The 17994-nt window shown below is 37.0% G+C and overlaps 1 protein-coding gene across 2 annotated transcripts in view; it reads left to right on the forward strand.

Annotated features, from left to right (window-relative positions):
* The first annotated feature begins 2829 nt into the window (after nt 1-2829).
* Nucleotides 2830-17994, forward strand: part of rasa3 (RAS p21 protein activator 3) — a 36781-nt gene continuing 21616 nt past the window's right edge. For both annotated transcript variants that reach the window (XM_065254037.2, XM_065254038.2), the window contains exon 1: nt 2830-2981. In XM_065254037.2, coding sequence (XP_065110109.1) covers nt 2927-2981 — 55 coding nt within the window. In that variant the 5' untranslated portion in view covers nt 2830-2926. The remainder of the gene's footprint in view (nt 2982-17994) is intronic.

Here is a 17994-nt window from a genome sequence, read left to right on the forward strand (position 1 = left end):
TAAAACCTTTAGATAAAACCATCTTCTCTATGAATAAATGTAGATATTGTCGATGTGTGAGGAGGAGAACATCATTTAGCTGCCTGTGGCTTCTGTATTAAACACCAGCAGATTAGAATCAAACCATATAAGAGTCCTGTGAGATGAGACACAGGCATCTTTTCATCTGGGGATGAACAATTAAATAATAAAATATTGACAAATAGTCATGATATATAATAATGCAAAATATTGTGCCGTTTACAAAAGAAAACACAATTTCATTGATTCTAAATAACAGTGGATTCTAATGATGAAAGAAAATGACAGATGGGATGTAATGATGATGATGTTTTCTGTACATTAATGTGAGTCAATGAATCAAAGGTATAAAACAAGAAAGCATTTGAACAGCAGCTTAATAGATATAAATATAAGTGTTCTGCTGTGCTTTCTGGATTTCATTTGGATGTAAAGTATTGAGAGCATAATAACAAATTCCTCATTACAGAGAGATCTGGCTCATTTTTCATCTGGTTAATCTCCATATGGACCTTATATCTCTCTTTCAATCTCAGCATTTTCTCATTCACCCTTTTGTTTGCTGTAAGACAAGATGAGCCTGCTCTATAATTTTGTGCATGCATGCGCTGGTGTGTGGAGCTATTTTTAGCATCTCATCTCTGTTGTCTCTTTGATTTGTGAGTGAAACTAATGCACTGAGCGCACATCTCTCCCCATTAATCCGATTAAAGACAGAACATGTATGTCCACCTGCTTTAATACATGACATCAGTTATACAAACACACAAATACACTGACATTCCTGAATGCTGATTGGTCATTACAGGGTTCCAGTTGTGCAAAACATGAAACACCTGTTCTTGTTAAGAGCTACTGTACAGCACCAACAGACACAAACTATTACCCATGTTAGGAAATATGTCAGGATCCTATTTCATGAATTACCTAATAAATAAAAAACGTGTGCTTTATATTGTAACCATTTATTTAAAGATTTGAGGGTGTGTTGTGTGCTGTGCTTACATATGACTAATAAAGTAAAGTAAACCAGTGCATGAGAATATTCACTGTACATTTTAGACATTAAATCTTTTCCTTAAGCTTAACCAACACACACACACACACACACACACACACACACACACACACACACACACACACACACACACACACACACACACACACACACACATATGTAAAAAATATACACGCCCCTAGTGGTTCACCACAGGGAGTAGTCGATGCTGTTCTGACTAAAAAAACATCAAATAGATGTTATACTGGCCCCACTATATTACACTGGCCGACATCCCATCAGGTCACAGACTGTGAATGTGACTGATAACTGTAACAAAGTATTGTTTGTCTCCACATGTTTTGAATATACGTCAAATAATGTTCAGGTTCAGGAAAACAATGACATACAGCCATGCAGAAGTCACAGATGACTGGAGATTGTTTTTAGTTCTCACCGTGACACTGTGATGCTGACGTGCAGGATTGCTGAAGAGTAATAAGCTTTGGTGCTATTTTAACACTAATTCCTACTATTAATGGGTTAATGGGAACAATAGTTTGATCTCAAGATCTTCCTCATCAATGCTGACAAACAATACTGCCTGTCCTGTACAGATGAAGTATGAAGTACAAATAGGGAAACTAAGTTAAAAATTGACCCTGGTAAAGCACACATGATACAGTCACAGTTAAAGGTGCCAAAGAATGCATTGTAATAATCTGTTAAATTGTTCTCTGATATACATAGAAGGTTTGTGTCTTTATTAAGTGCAAAAATGATCCAGAGTCAGTTTTACATGTCTATTTACAACCCTAGGATTTGCCTTAAGAATAAAATGGTCTATTATTACCTTATTTGAAAGGGTCATGAATAATAATGTTGAGCTCTGCTCTGATTGGCTGTTTTTCAAAGCAGCTCCTTCAGTAGCTCTGTGTGTGTGTAAACAGATCTTATGTTTGAGTCTGTATCAGATTTTGAGGAATAATCAATTGTTTGTGGGGGTTTTTCCAGTATGGACCTGTAAAACGTACCTTGCATAATAGCGCTAACCCAGCAGTCACAACTTTGTTTTTAGCAATAACAACATTGTAATTAATTGAATGTGTAATTTAATGTTGGGGCGTAGACCTACATCTCAACCGTAACGTCACAGTTGGTGTTATGTTGAGATTGGTCTGTTTTCCAGCGGTCTTTTGCATGCACAAGATTTACATAAGAAGGAGGAAACAATCGTTTTTGAGGCTCATGATATGTTATTACCATGTACAGAACACTTATTATTCACCTATGACTACAGAAATACAGTTTTACGTTCTACGGCACCTTCAAAGTTTTAGGCAGGGTCATTTAAACATGATAAACATCTTTCAATAAAAGCCTCGGGATACGGTGAAGGACAAAATTGCAGTTTTCAGGTTAAATGGATGTATGGCAAGATATCTGTTTTCACAGGTTAATATTTCTCTATCTTTACACTGCTGACGAGATGTCAATGACTGTTAACAACCCAATGGACCGAAAATTTTTGTTTTTAAAATGTGTTTTAATGCTTTTATGTTAAATAGTTGTATGCCGTGAATGATAAGTTTATGTAAAAGCTGTAAACAAAAAAGAAATCGTTTTTATCATATGGCACAAAATTTACAACAGACCAGAGTGAATAATTCAAATGCAAATACTCAAGCATGTAAGTATGAGTTGTGTGTTGAGCCTCTCGATGTGAACGGAATGTGAATATCAGGCCCCGCCCACCCAGCGATACTATCCAATCATTACGCGAAAGGATCCGTTATGTCCCGCCCCCTCGATCCGTGTGCTGCGCTCGGGTTCAGTCCGGTGAGTCACCGAGCGCGCGGGAGTGCGGATAGCGGCGAAAAGAGAGCCGAAACACCGAAGAGCTCGAGTATGGCGGTCGAGGAGGAAGGGCTGCGCGTTTTCCAGAGCGTCAAAATTAAAATCGGTGAGTACCAAAGCGAATGGCGAGATCGAGCGTAAGTGCGCGCGAGCGCTTCTCACATTCTGACTGGAATCACACGCGCGCGCTCCATTGTGAGAATTTGTGCATTTTATACCGCGATACACGCGTGAATGTGCTATTGCAACATTGCATTTATATTAAACAATGTGTGCAAATATAAATCAAGCGTTTTTGTTGTGTAAAATGAACATTCTTCCGATACATTTGTATGAATGACGCCACGGCAGCTGTGTTGGGTTAGTTGAAGTCAAGACTGAAATAGCTGCATATCTATATGCAGAAAAACACTTTCACTCGAACTGTTTGTGTATTTTATATCCACATTCATGTTTTCAAATGTGCACTTATAGAGAGAGAATAATAGTCACTGTAAGTGTAGTGACAGATCAGACAGATGCTGCTGATGTTTTCTCCGAAATGATGTTGCCGTTGTTTTTCTGCCGTATGTTCAGCATCTGAAATTATAGACAACAAATAAAAATAACTAATTTCTGCTAACGAAACCCTCGCTATATCGCACTTACTAATGTAAACATCACTGATGCTCAATGTTAAGGTTTTTTTTTTTTTTTTGGCGTGACGTTGATACATTTTCCTTGTCAACACATCTGTATGTGTCAGATCTCTTACACAGCGCCCTGTGGTGGTATTATGATAATATCAGATAGAAATAACTTGATTCTAAAGATTAACCTATATGATACTGTTCAGATGGCACACCATACATAGTATTTAAAAAAATACTGCATGTTTGTGCACAACATAAAAGCAATTTTCATTTGGTGCTGAGATGTCTGCTTTTTATGACATCTTCAATTGCTTATGTCATTTTCATTAAAATACATTATACTTTTATAATAGACTAACACCTCAACACATTTAGGAATTGACATTATATAAAATATTATGACAATATTTAGAAATTATATAGAAAATATTTGACCTTTGTGTCATAATCTGCAATGTTTTCCACAGTTTTTTTTTGTCTTTTTTGTAAATGTAAACTGAATTGATAAATTGCTGTCAAGTAAATATTGAAATATTGAGTTACAGACAATTTGACATTTTCCAGTCTACAGTGAACCTTTCGTCACAATGTGTGTAATTTGTTTACAAAAAATAAAGGTCAAAATGTGAATTTGTCCACAGTTTACATCAGAAAATACTGATACATATAACTGTGTACACTTGGTATATTGACAACATGGCTAAACATTTTGACTGTTTTCTTCAAGGACTTGCCATTTTGATGGGACTGACGTGTTCACTGACGTAAACATTTACTTTTGAGAGATGAAGATGATTTTGAAAATGTTATATGCTTCTGCAGGACATCCATGATGTTGTGCAGTTTTTACAAATTGTTCTAAGAAATGCACGCATTATTTCGCAAACTTTAAAAATTATTCAAGAAATGCTCCAAAGCAACTGAGAAAAACTGTAAAATAATCTATGTGTTTATGTAAATGTCATTATTTCAGTATGCATTGCACACTTGACACGCATGTTACACTGTCATTCGGTTCTTTATTATGGCAAATATCTGTTCTGGATGATGGGTATATTGTGCAGCATCAGGTTGTGTCAGTTGTTGTGTGTCAGTTGTTATCTTTGAAATCTGCTACTGTAAACATATTGCAGTTGAAGATGCGTCTGTTGCCAAACACATTTAAGCATTTAGCAGATGCTTTTATCCAAAGTGAGTGACTTAAAAAAATAAAGCGATTTATCATAGAGAGGCAAAAAGTGCTTATACCAAGTTAGTAGTTTTCAGAATTCCAAAGCCACACCTGTTGAGAGTGAGAGAGAAAGAGAGAGAAAGTTATTTTAAACTTTTTTAGATAGAAGAGCAGTCAACTTCTACTACAAGTATTCATTTTCAGGGTAAAGTCAGTATTTACTAAAGTACAGTATGGGGCATTTTATGTAAGTGTTTAATTCTAGATGAAGAGACTGTTGTTAAATCTGTCATTGTGTTCCTGAAGCTCAACTGGTGGAGTGTTGAGTTAGCAGTGCAAAAGGTTGTGGGTTCAATTCCCAGGGAAAACATGTAGTGATAAAATGTATACCTCGATTATACTGTAAGTCTCTTTGCCTTAAACTGTCTGCAAAGTAGCTATGATATTTGTCAGGGAGTAAAGTTCAAATGATAAATGTTTGTAAGAAGAGTTGTTGTTGTTTAAATTGGTATTGCAGGTTATGCAGGAAGTACATTTGTACTCCACTTTAGTCACATAATATATTTTGTCTACTAACTCTTACAGAAATAGAAAGTAATGGTACAGTGTTATCAGATATAACATAAGCGTACTAAATGATTTCTCAAGAAAGTCCTGATAGTGAGTTTTGTTTCCTAACATTATAATATAAAGTCCCTCTGTGCCTGCTTTGTGTGTTTTCTCTCTGATTACTCCACCAGCATTTCACAGAATTGCATATTTTGGAGAAGTATTCACTGAATCTTCCTCTGGTCAACGGCTCATCAAACAGTGAGAGGAAATAAACATGATCTTGATTATGGGTTCACATTCATACCCCGATGTAGAGAAATACTTCTGTCCAGTCAGTTACGCAGACAGACTGTGTTTTCACACCAAACGTGAATGAAACCAATAAATCGCGCTATTTGCACATAGTGGGACCCTTGAACATAGTTAACTCGCTTTATTGGCGTGTGAAATTTAGACTTGAATATGCTCAATTTGCCGGCTTAAGCTAGTTTGTAGTATCAATATAAATAAACGTATAGCTCTCCTCACTCAGGTTCTTCCAAGCAAGATCATTTTAATTCCTGATTCTATAAAAGTACGAAGATGTGTCGTACAGCTACAGGTGTCCAGATACAGCCAAGATGATTTTGTCTTTCGTTGTTCTGTATTTTTGCATCCGTCATAATCACGTCACTACTTCAGCAAGCTCCTGATTGGTTAACGGGACGCAAATATTCGCCTAAGTTCCGACTTTTTTAACTTGCATGATTCACATGAATCCGCATAAAGTGCCCAAAACTCTCAGTTCGTGCCGTATCATTTGCGCTGCCTCATTAGCGTGAATCGTGTTGCCGGATGTTTATCACCCTGTTTACAGCTGATATTAAGAGGAGTTTGGTGTCTATTGGATCACAAGTGGACGACACTAAATGCACGTGTAAACAGGCTGTAAAACGTTTTGAGCGTGTCCACTTTTGACCACATTCAGAGGTAGTCGAAAATGCATTCGCATTCGAAAAGTGCTGCATAAATAACATAAAAATTTCTGCAGTGCGTAATAGTAAATGTTTAAATGTAAATAACTCTAAAATATTTATTTGAGTAGATATTGCTGTGTGTGTTTGTCTAGAGTACAACTGATACTGTGAGTAATTGTATTATAAATAAGACATTTACATGCTAATTAGGGATGCACCGAATCCAGGATTCGGTTACGGATTCGGCCGAATACTGGGCTTTTTGACGGGGTTCGGGTTTGGCCGAATCCTAGAATTTTTTTCCACCGAACCGAATCCTAGGCTTGCGCTACGCTGCTCGACGTCACGCGGCCGTTGATTACACACATCGGGTGCTGACGTGGAGATGAGCTTTTTCTTTCGGTGAGCTTTAGGGGCTGGACACACCAAAACTTTTAAACACGGCTGAAAATGCCTTGAGGACACCAAATGCCAGCTGTTTTTCAGCCGAGCGCTTGGTAGCTGTGATGCTTCAGCTGTGAGCCGGTTGGTTGCTGTGGTAATGTCCCGCCCCTCCTCCATTGTAATTGGACGGCCATGTGAAAACTGACATTGACGAGCGGAGCTTCTCACTCAAAGTTAAATATTGTTTTCAGCGCAGAGCTGCTTGCTTATTGGAAAAACGAGCGTGTCGCAACGCATCGCTTTCATTATGCATAGGCTTATGGTAATTGTCAAAATAGTTTTCCAACTTGTCATCCTGGCATAATGTACAGTTAAAATTAAATTAAATGAAAAATACATGCTGTGGACGTTGTATAATTCATTAATGTGTTTTACTGTGTTAATGGAATAAGGATGCGAGTAGGATTCGGTATTCGGTTTCGGATTCGGCCGAATCTTAAACGGTGGATTCGGGATTCGGCCGAACCTAAAAAATCTGGATTCGGTGCATCCCTAATGCTAATACACCAGTAGACTCTGTGTTTGCGGTTGGCTGCACTAACAATGGTGTTACGGTCAGCAGACCAACATCAGACCGATGTGTCGACCTTTCCGTAAGGAAGTAGAGGTTTCCAGCTTGTTCGGCTTCATATATGGAGTTCTCTCCTGATCTTCCTGTCGGACGCACACGTCTAGAGGAAGCTGTGTTGGGCTTTTAAGAGTCAGAAACTTCTGATACCAGGAGCGAAGAGGAAACGGGAAGCTCCTTAAAAATCACTTCCTGATTTAACTGATCTGTAAAGCTGCTGGTGTTTTCCATATTCCTGGGAAGGCTAATGCAAACCAGATGGAAGTCCACTTTAAGTGCTTGATCAATGACTTGTTTCAATCACTTTTGAAAGTCATCGTGACATCAGAATATGGGCTCTTGTGTATGATTTGTAAAGTTATATAATTACAAAGCTGAACTTTATTACTTTTCATAACGTGTAGTCTCAGGATGTTCTCAGATTAGGGTTATGGTTAGTCTCAGTGATCTAGTTGAAGAAGGTCAGTGGTTATTTATTTTATGAGTTCTCCATTGGCAGAGTGTTGAAAGAGTTTCCAAAGTTTCCAGGGACACAAACCTCTTCTTCTCCTAATGCTCATCTCAAAGAGGAAGTGATGTCACAGACAGCGTTTATACACAGTAATGACTCAGTTGCTAGTGAAAAAAATGTAAGTAGTTTTCCAGGAAAATACTTCCCCTACTGGTAAAACATCAGTAAAAATAAACAGATTTTGCTCCTCTTTGGGATTAACAGGGTGTAAGTTGATGCGATGGATGCAAACTTTTAGGAAGTACTTAGGAATATCGGCACATTTCCACCTGGCATTATGTAGTTTCTGCTTCTGTTTTCCACCGTCTGCCTTCCTTCAGTGTGATAAAGTGTCCTGTCATAGAGCAGATGCTGTAAATATTGATTTAAATAAAGTAATATGAAGGAGTCTGAGAAATTCATCAAGACTGTCTGACTGAATGCAGCTCAGTTCATATCTATCAATGCAGTGATGTATATTGTGTCTTACCCAGCATACGAGTGTTGCACTGTTCATATAAAGTGTCAATTTTAGCCTCAGAAAGATAAAGAAGAGATCAAACCTAAAACTATATATAAGGAAGTTATGATTAGGGGAAGAAAACTATAAAACACTTTAACATTGGTTGCACTTAAAACAACCACCCTAACCCGTGTCTTTTCCAGTGTAATGTATTATTACATATATATATATATATATATATATATATATATATATATATATATATATATATATATATATACATGTATACATACATATATATATATATATATATTACAATGAAGTCTTGTGAAATGAATGTTAAGAGTGTGAAATGACTCATGTAAAGTCATTTAGTGAAGTTATGTTCACTGTCTGTGGTCTGATGAACTGATTTAATCTTTACACGTCTCTCTATGCACTGTCTATCTGCCTGTCTGTCTGTCTGTCTGTCTTTGAAGGCTTTGCTGGTTAAGCAACGTCTACCTGTATAGCTAGCACAATTACTTTATCAAGTAAATCCATATTTATTCAGACATTCCCAGTGTCTTGCTATCGTAATCTTGATAAAAGTCTTGATTTGGTTTCACTCTCACGGTTGTGCAAAGGAAATGCTATTTGAAAACTGTAGACCCACTTCCTGTTTTCTTTGGCTGGTTTGTTGTCAGTAGTTCAGTGTGGCACACAATCTTACTTGAGGAGTGACAGACAGAAATGTTGATATAGGTATATATTACATCTGAACACCTGTGATGTGAGTTTTGCTGTTTGATGAGTGTTGAGTTTTGTGTCTGAGTATAATGTGCAGAATAAATTATAAATAAACTGCTGGCATTGACTTCCTATAATGTGTGAATACAGCGACTCCAGCAGGATCATGAGTTTGGTCTTGAATCTTCAGTACTCTTACACTTCTGTTTCTGTTAATAAAGGTGACGTGACACCCTATTGCTTTAAAGATGGTAAAGCATTCTGAAAAATCCAACAGTCCCTCCTGGTGTAGCAGATGGAGATATACTGTACTAAACTGTACTGAACTGTACTTTAGTGTCTATTGAGTCTGTTCATGTTTGTTATGGTCACATTAATGTCAGCATTTAATTTGTCTTATTTTATACACTATTGAACTTGTCAGAGCATCTGATTTACTCTGTACAGTTCTGTTTAACATGCTGTCATGTGTGCCTTTTCTCTCTCTCTCTCTCTCTCTCTCTCTCTCTCTCTCTCTCTCTCTCTTTCTCTCTCTCTCTCTTTCTCTATGTCTCTCACCAACACTCATGTTTAGCCTTTAAACTACATCTTGGATCCAGTCAGAATTCCTTGTGTATTATGTCATTTCCTGTAGCTGTTCTCTCATGTTGTCTCTCTCTTTCACTGGTGTGGGTCACATTCTGTCTATCAGGCCTGTTTCACACATACTTTATGAGCAGTGCGTTTGTGGCACGTACTTTTTTTACGTACGCATGTTAACATGTTAAAGCTTTCACACAACATACGTATGCAGTCCACCCGGTCCGTTGCATATGCAGTGCGGTACAGCAGTGCTGTGATCGTGTTGTAATGCACGCAAACTGCACGCGCTGAATTAAAGTGATAGTGTATGTTTGGTCTTCAAAATGAAAATTAATCGACACAAATGGATATACATAAAGTATGCAATAATTTTCACCATTCTTCATTTATACTAACACAGTATTAGAGTTTTTATTTAAAACAACGCTAACCACAAATTTACTATGGTAGCATCACAATAACCATGGTATTTGTAGTACAACTAGGGTAATACAAATCTAATCAGTCTGCCAAAAAAGTACAATTTCATTATAATAAAATCATGGTTATTTTCCTAAGGGAGTCTCTACAAAATGATATCTGTTTGAAAGACGTGAAAGCGCACCTGTCATTCAGCACTATTACATAACAGAACAAGGCCAGAGACAAACGTGCTCAGTAAACAGGAGTAAAATATGCAAAAATGTGTGCATATCTAGAAAAGAATACAGTTCCTTTAAATTTATTTATTACACGGCTCTCTGGAATGCTTGATTCTGATTGGTCAGTTGAGACATTTGCAGGTTCGTTCTTTTCAAATAATAACCGCTCCAAAATAATAACGCATAGCCGGACTACTTGCACGAGTAAAATCACTCCGCGCCAATAAAGATCAATAAAGATTACTGTCTGTTTGGCACCATCTTGTGACAAACCCTCGACAACCACGACAAGACACAGACAGCTTACTGAGGCTGAACTTGACAAAATAGAGCATGACAGCTACGAAGCCAACACACAAAAAAATACAGAATGGGCATTAAAACTTCTCAAAGACTGGTTAAAGAGAAAAAAATGGAGACAGACAAGTATGAAGCAGAGGATCTTAATAAGGTATTACGATCATTTTATGCATCTGTGCAAAGTTTCGCGGAAGGATAAAAATGTTAATTTAAAACAAATATGCCAATAAAATGTTTCAAATTCATATTCATGTCCAGTTTTTTTTCTTATGTGGCAAGTAGCCGTGTAATAAGCGGGATAATGTAGAGGCAGCCGGTAGTTATTGGGAAATAAGCCCCTTCAGTGTGATACAAGACCCTCCGCTTCGCGTCGGGTCCTGATCACACTGTTGGGGCTTATTTCCCGATAACTACCGGCTGCCTCTACATTATCCCTTACATATATATATATAGAAAATGTATGTGGTATACTGCAAAACCTTAAACACCCTGCCTGTCACCTACATTTTCTCTTGAGAAAGTGATCCTGCTAATTTATTTTTATGATATATGTGGAAATAAATAAACCTTTGAAAATCTGCTCGATCCATTCCTGTGTCCTGAACACCAGTCTAGAGATTTTAAACATCCTTAATCTACACTTCTTATCTAGTCTATACAATAATATCTAAAGTATATTGTTATGTGGGCTATGTTATAATGTTTATGGAAGAGACGCTTTTCCACAGAAAGTGTTAATCGCACGATTGTTTGATACGCAGAAGCAGCGGGGCAACAGCGCACTGTAAGCAGAGTATGTGTGAAAGCACAAAGGGTACTTGATGGATCCTACCGCAGTACACACTGAACACAGAGTATGTGTGAAACAGGTGTGAAACAAGCGTGTGTTTGTCTGATCTTCATTCTGTCTGTCTTACTGACTATTATTCTCCTCTGTTTGTCTCTGTCTTTCTCTCTTTCTGTGTCACTGCATACAGTACATACTAAATTAAGAGTATCTACTTGACAATTAAAACAGTGTGTTCTGTATAGTATGTATGATGTAGTATGCATACATTACGGACATATGGTACTTCATCTGTCATGATTTCTTTGAATAAGTTTTTTTTTTAAAAGCCAATATCATATGGAGAGGAGAGGAAAGTACAGGGTGTAGAGAGGGGAACAGGCCCGGCAATGGCCGCTGAGCTAGGACTCGAACTCAGGTTGCCAAAAGCACCCCAGCGCTACGGGTTGGAGCATTGTGCACTACACCAGCGGCTTCACCATCATCTCACTCACCTTATCATTGTCTTGTGGTCTTCGTGTGGCACATATGTTAATGTGCAGGATACATATCATTTACTTGTCACATGTCCTGAAGATAATGTGTGTTTTTTTGTAAGTTGGTTGGTGTATAGTGGCGCGTGGTTGCCAGATCTCTGGTTGCTATGAATCCCTGGTTGCTCTGTGATGTTTTGCTATGTAGATGTGGCTGGTGTCCCATCAGTGTAAAGATCTTTGCTTAGTGTAGTCTAAATTTTCATATGCGTTTCATATTCGTTATCCTTCAAATTCGTCACACCCAGAAACTTTGTCTAATGCGTATTAATTAATTTGTTGTAAAAAAAATTAGCAAGAGTTTTCATGATGTTAGCACTATTCACTACGAATGGATGGATGACATTAGTAACAAGCTGTTGTTTAGCTAACTTGTTTAGCACAAAACGGTATAATCTTTGGCACCTAAGGGTCATAGGTTCGAGTCTCACGGCTGTCTGGTTGCAACGGAGATGCCCCTGAGAAAGGCACATTAACCCCAGTTGCTCCCCGGGCACTTTGTGTGTGTGTGTTTGTGTGCCTGACTGTGTGTGTTTGTGTGTGTGTGTGTGTGTGTGTGTGTGTGTGTGTGTGTGTGTTTACTCATTGAGATGGGTTAAATGCAGAGGTCACATTTCGAGTATAAGTTACCATACTTGACAATCACGTCACTTTCACCTCCAATCTGTCTTTATATTCTGTACTCTGCACTTTGTTTATCATAGTTTGTGGTGTGAGACGAAGCGGATCTGACCTCATTTCCTGTTTACCACCCATTTCTGAAGTTTGTGTGTCTGTGTGTGATGTGTGTTCTGTTGTGCATCATGTTTAATACATAGTTAAAGCACATCAGTAAAATGTTTGTTTGCATATCTGTGAACTTAAGTTGAAAATATAGTTTCACTCTTTTGACTTTTTGACAAACTTTTCTAAAACTATTTGTAATTTCACTTTGTCTGCTGAAACAGGAATCAGTTTCTGTATTAAGTCTGTATATCAAACCACACATCATCACTGCAGTCTTCAGATCAGATCAGCAGGACACCACAATCCCATTTTGAGTTTAATTAAACCCCATTCACACAGACCTCTGGTCCCAGAAAATACCCGTAAAATTGCCAGACAAGCGTCTGTGTGAACAAAAACTCGTTCCGTTAATCTTCTGGGATCGTTGCCGGAAAGAGGACCTAGTAAGATACGCGGGTAACCCTCTGTGTGAACAAGAAGCCGCAAGAATGCCTAAAGGGCGTGTCGAAGTGAGGACGCGCGCGTCATCATCACAACACAAGTTATGGTTCAGCTCCTTACAACGAGAGATAACATGCATATAAACATTCACCACCAGAAATGTTGCAAACTAGATTGAAGCAGTTATCAGGAAATGATATATGAGACGCATAAACAATGACGCACGTGCCGTAGTGAGGACGCGCGTGTCATGGCAACATGAAGTTGGTACAACTCTTTAAAATGAGGGATTTACAACATTCACGACGAGAAATGTCAGCAAACTGGACTGAAGCAGATATCAGGTAAGTTAGCTCGTTACTTACTGCGTTGAAACGGAGATCATTCAGCAGCATAAAATAATATCGCGTCACATGCTCATTTGAGCTATAATAAACGAAAATACCCGCATGTCAAATATCCACTCTGAAGCTGAGATCATTCACCAGCATAGAACTGTGCGTTCACGCGCTCCTTTGTAGTCTTATTATAAACAAAAATGCACGCGAGTTGTTTCTGGAGAGAGAAATAATATATAATATGCAAACTTCAGACGCTGCGTATAAGAGAGGGCGGGACTTTCAACAGGTCACGTGTCTTTCCGGGACCATCAGATGCCGTGTAATCTTGGCAGTGTGAACGAACAAAAACTCTAACTATTCCGGAAAAATCCAGGATGCATTTTACGTGTATTTTACGGAATTTCTGTGTGAAAAGGGCTTTACAGTCACAGAATCATACAGATCATTTGTATTGATCAACATATAAAATATCAAACTGTCTAGATGTAACTGTATAATAGAGTTTGTCATGCTTGAAATCCTCCTTAGAGAGAACGGAATATAAACTGACCAACATGTGACAAATAATAACAACTTCCTAACTTTTATATACACAATGACCACATCTACTAGAAGCAATAATATCACTGAAAATAAACAATAACACAAACTTAGCTTAGGCATTAGACATGCAAATGAGACGATGGCTAATCTCTGCCTCTCATATGGGGAAACAGATGCTGGCAATGGAGGAACTTCCTGTTTTGGTGTTTTCCTGTGGCATGAAGACTTGTTGTGACTGGCTTTAGTGTGTGTGTGTGTGTGTGTGTGTGTGTGTGTGTGTGTGTGTGTGTGTGTGTGTGTGTGTGTGTGTGTGTGTGTGTGTGTGTGTGTGTGTGTGTGTGTGTGTGTGTGTGTGTGTGTGTGTGCGTGCATGTGTGTGTGCGTGCATGTGTGTGTGCGTGTGTGTGCGTGTGTGTGGTCTTTGTGGATTTTCTGAGGGCAATGTGAGGTGTTTGCTTTTGCCAATACCCAATACGTCTGATCTGAGAACAGTAAGGTCTGAGGATTCATTCATGTACGTGTTGAGGGTTTAGGGTTGGTTATCAGTGTAAGCGTTAGTAATAGTGAATCATTCTGAGGTCACCGGTCATTCCCATGAGCACTTCCTGTGGTCTGGAGTCTTACAATATGCACACAAGGAATCCCACAATTCACACAGTGATCTCGGAAGTGACCCACAGCTGTAATCCAATTAGAATCCGTGTGATAATAACAGGGACAGGAAGTACAGATTCCTCCAGATCTGAAATCTCATCTGTGGATCATATCAACACCTCACTACGTCTGTCTGCAACATCACTGCTTACTGACTCATCACAGTTATAATCCTCTCACCTCCTTATCATCTTCACAACATTGCATTTATGCATTTGGGAGACACTTTTATCCAAAGTGACACACAATGCACTACAAGATATACTTTTTATCAGTATGTGTGCGCTCCCTGAGATCAAACCTATGACCTTTGGTGCTACTACCAGAGGTGGAAGTAACGAATTACAACTACTCACGTTACTGTAATTAAGTAGTTTTTTCGTGTACTTGTACTTTTATGAGTACATTTTTAAGTCTGTAATTTCCCTTGTACTTAAGTACAAATTAAGGTCAGTAATGTACTTCGCTACTTTGAAAATCACATTCGTTACTAAGTACTTGTAGAATTTGAATCAAATTAATATTCAAATCTTTGACAGCATTTGGATATCCAATAGAAATAATTGATCGTGGGCGGGCCAATAAAAACCCTTGTATTTGAACCGGAAAAAAGCCCGGTCTCTGGAGAGCTATTCAATCGATCCTCGTGCGTCCTTCACTGTGACGTTGTATTTAGTGTTTTAATGTCAAAGAACTTTGGCGTTATGGACGCTGAATTAATTAAAAATTCAGAAGAAATACCGGATGATGTGTGCCCATGGCCGCACCTGGGAGTTGTTCAAACAGAGGAAGGAAAGGAGACAGCGTGTAAATGTAATGCAAACTTTGTTTGCCATCTGCAGTGATTTCGGCTTACAATACTTCAGCCTCTAATCTCAAAAAGCACATTATGGTAAGAAGACTTATAACCATATTTATTTGATCGTTTTCGTTTTTAATGTTGGGTAGACCTCACGATAATTTGCCAGAAAACATCACTTGAAACATGTAGGTATGTGACAAAATGACGTAATACGCACGAGCGCTTTGTTCCCACGGCTGTGTTCCTAGCAGGTATTCAGCGCCAGACGCGTTGTTGACTTAGGAAATCTGTCATATCTTTGCTTTGTGAATACCTCTAAAGCCCATATACTAGTGACATAAATTACTTCCTCACGTTGATTCTCACGTTCGAATTTCCAAGATTGCTGTCGTAAGAAGAAAGTTATAAGCGAAGCAAAATTTCTCTCGTGTTTGGCATTGAAATCCTCTATGAAGGCGAGTATTTTTTTGTTTCAAACCAAATTCTTTTGATAGAATATACATTTAACTTGAATTAGGTGAAGTTTGGGATTGATTGTAACATTCGCATGTGCTTTTTTAAGATCCGCAAGTGACGTTGTTGTCAAAAGCAGAATCGCCCATTCAATCATTTTGGCTTCCAAAAATTCTCCGTTTTCATCAATCCGTGCATTATTTTTTAAAGTAATCATACAGAACGAAGGATTAGAATCTCTAGATTACATTATTGGCATAATTTTGTCAAACATATAAATAAATACATGCATGCAACATGCATGCATTTATTGAATTATTATTAATGATAAATAACATAATCATCAATTAATGTATTAATAATATCTGACCATTTAAATTGCTCGCCAGCATTATTATTCAATTAAGAAATATTAAAGAAACAATGAAATGTTTCTTTAATATATAAAAATACAGCTTTTATTTGAGAGGGCTTTGATTTCATATGGAAAGATATGCGTGGATTGATGCTCTCGGTTTCATTAATTAGTGGTTAATCAAAAATAATAACATTTATATATATATCTTTTAAAAAGATGTCATCTTAATCTTGGGCTTTTAATTACATACAATGTGGTGTTTGAATTATGCAAATAGACCAAGAAATGAGAAAGTTATGATATTTTAAAGTCTTTGGTCAAGCGGAAGTTTTTCATAGTTTTATAGTTTTAATTGGGTACAAAAATGCCCCCTAATTTTCGAGTTAAAAAATTCCATATCTTTCTTAATAATTATCCGATTTTAATAATTTAAAAACCATTTTAAAGTTCTTTTTATTATCTATCATATGGTTATAATTATATATGTATTTATATTTTTTGTCACATACCTAAAACATGAGCTTCAGTTACCTAGGTGACGAGCACGTAGACCGTAAAAAAAGATTTAACATTGTAAAATGGCGCTCAAAGTTAAATTTCATGTCATTGTCAACATTGTATTATTCATATTGAATCAGTGTTTTAAGCTTATAATAATAAACAGTCAAATAAGGACTCTTTTATCAAATTAGTCTGTTGCCGCGTCCCACTGGCGTAGCAGTGTAACTGCACTGAAAGCCTGTCTAAATTACACATATGTCAGTGCTAAATCATAAATGCTGATAACTTTTGAAATATTGTAGTGTACTTTTGGAAAGCTTTCTTGTCCAATAATATTTTTAACTCTTTTCCCCGCCATTGACGAGTTATCTTGTCAATTAAGAAAAAAAAACATTTGCATAAAACGTGTTTCTGAAGAATTTATGTTAATGTGCAATACCGCGATTGTCCACTAGATAGCGGACTTACCAAATTTATGGATAAACTGAAGCCAAAACGTTATTTACTAATTTTATGTTTGATATTCGTTCTGAATCTGATCTCTAACTAAATTCCTTCACAAAAATGCAATTGTTTCAGCTTTTTGCTAAAAAAAAAATGTGTATTTGTAAAGAATAACACCAATATTTAAGAGTTTATAAGCAGGGAAAAAAATAGGATGGAACGGTTTTTCACTTTTTTTATTGTTTGTTTGAAAGTAGAGGGTCTGTTCTTTCATTTGATATATATATTTTTAGAAAAAAAATTTCCTGGAAGGCATTTTGTAAAACTTTTGTGAAAATCATAAAAAATGCTGGCGGGCAACTTTTCGAAAAATGGCTGGCGGGGAATGAGTTAATGTAAAAAAAATCTGTTTTTAAATAAAATAACCCAACAAGCTTATTTATATTGTATCATAATTCATTAATAATAATAACATTAGACCATTTTTATAACTTGATAAAAATTATATGAAGAAACAATATGAAATAATAAAAATAATAATAATAATAATAGCTGCTGTTAAAATCATTTAACATTCTTTAAACAGACAAAATTCCTGTACTATGTGTTTATTCGTATAAAACACAAATTGCCTGTTTTTAATCCATTCATATCTCTGATTTCATTCAATGGATTTAATATTTATTCAATAAATATCACCGGCTAAAAAGTAATTTGTACTTGAGTAGTTTTTAAGAGGGGTACTTTGTACTTTTACTTAAGTACATTTTTAACACCAGTACTTTTACTTGTAATTGAGTATTGTTTTAGCAACTACTTGTACTTGTACTTGAGTATAAATTTTCAGTACTCTTTCCACCTCTGGCTACTACTTAATGCTCTACCAGCGAAGCCACTCAAAAAACTAGTTTGTTCAGAAGAGCTCAATACACTTACAGCACATTTACATGAATGCATTTACAATAACACTCAATGTATTATTGTGTTATATTTACACTGGTGTTGTGT

Source organism: Paramisgurnus dabryanus, chromosome 4 (assembly GCF_030506205.2).
Source record: "Paramisgurnus dabryanus chromosome 4, PD_genome_1.1, whole genome shotgun sequence".
NCBI classification, from domain to species: Eukaryota; Metazoa; Chordata; class Actinopteri; order Cypriniformes; family Cobitidae; genus Paramisgurnus; species Paramisgurnus dabryanus.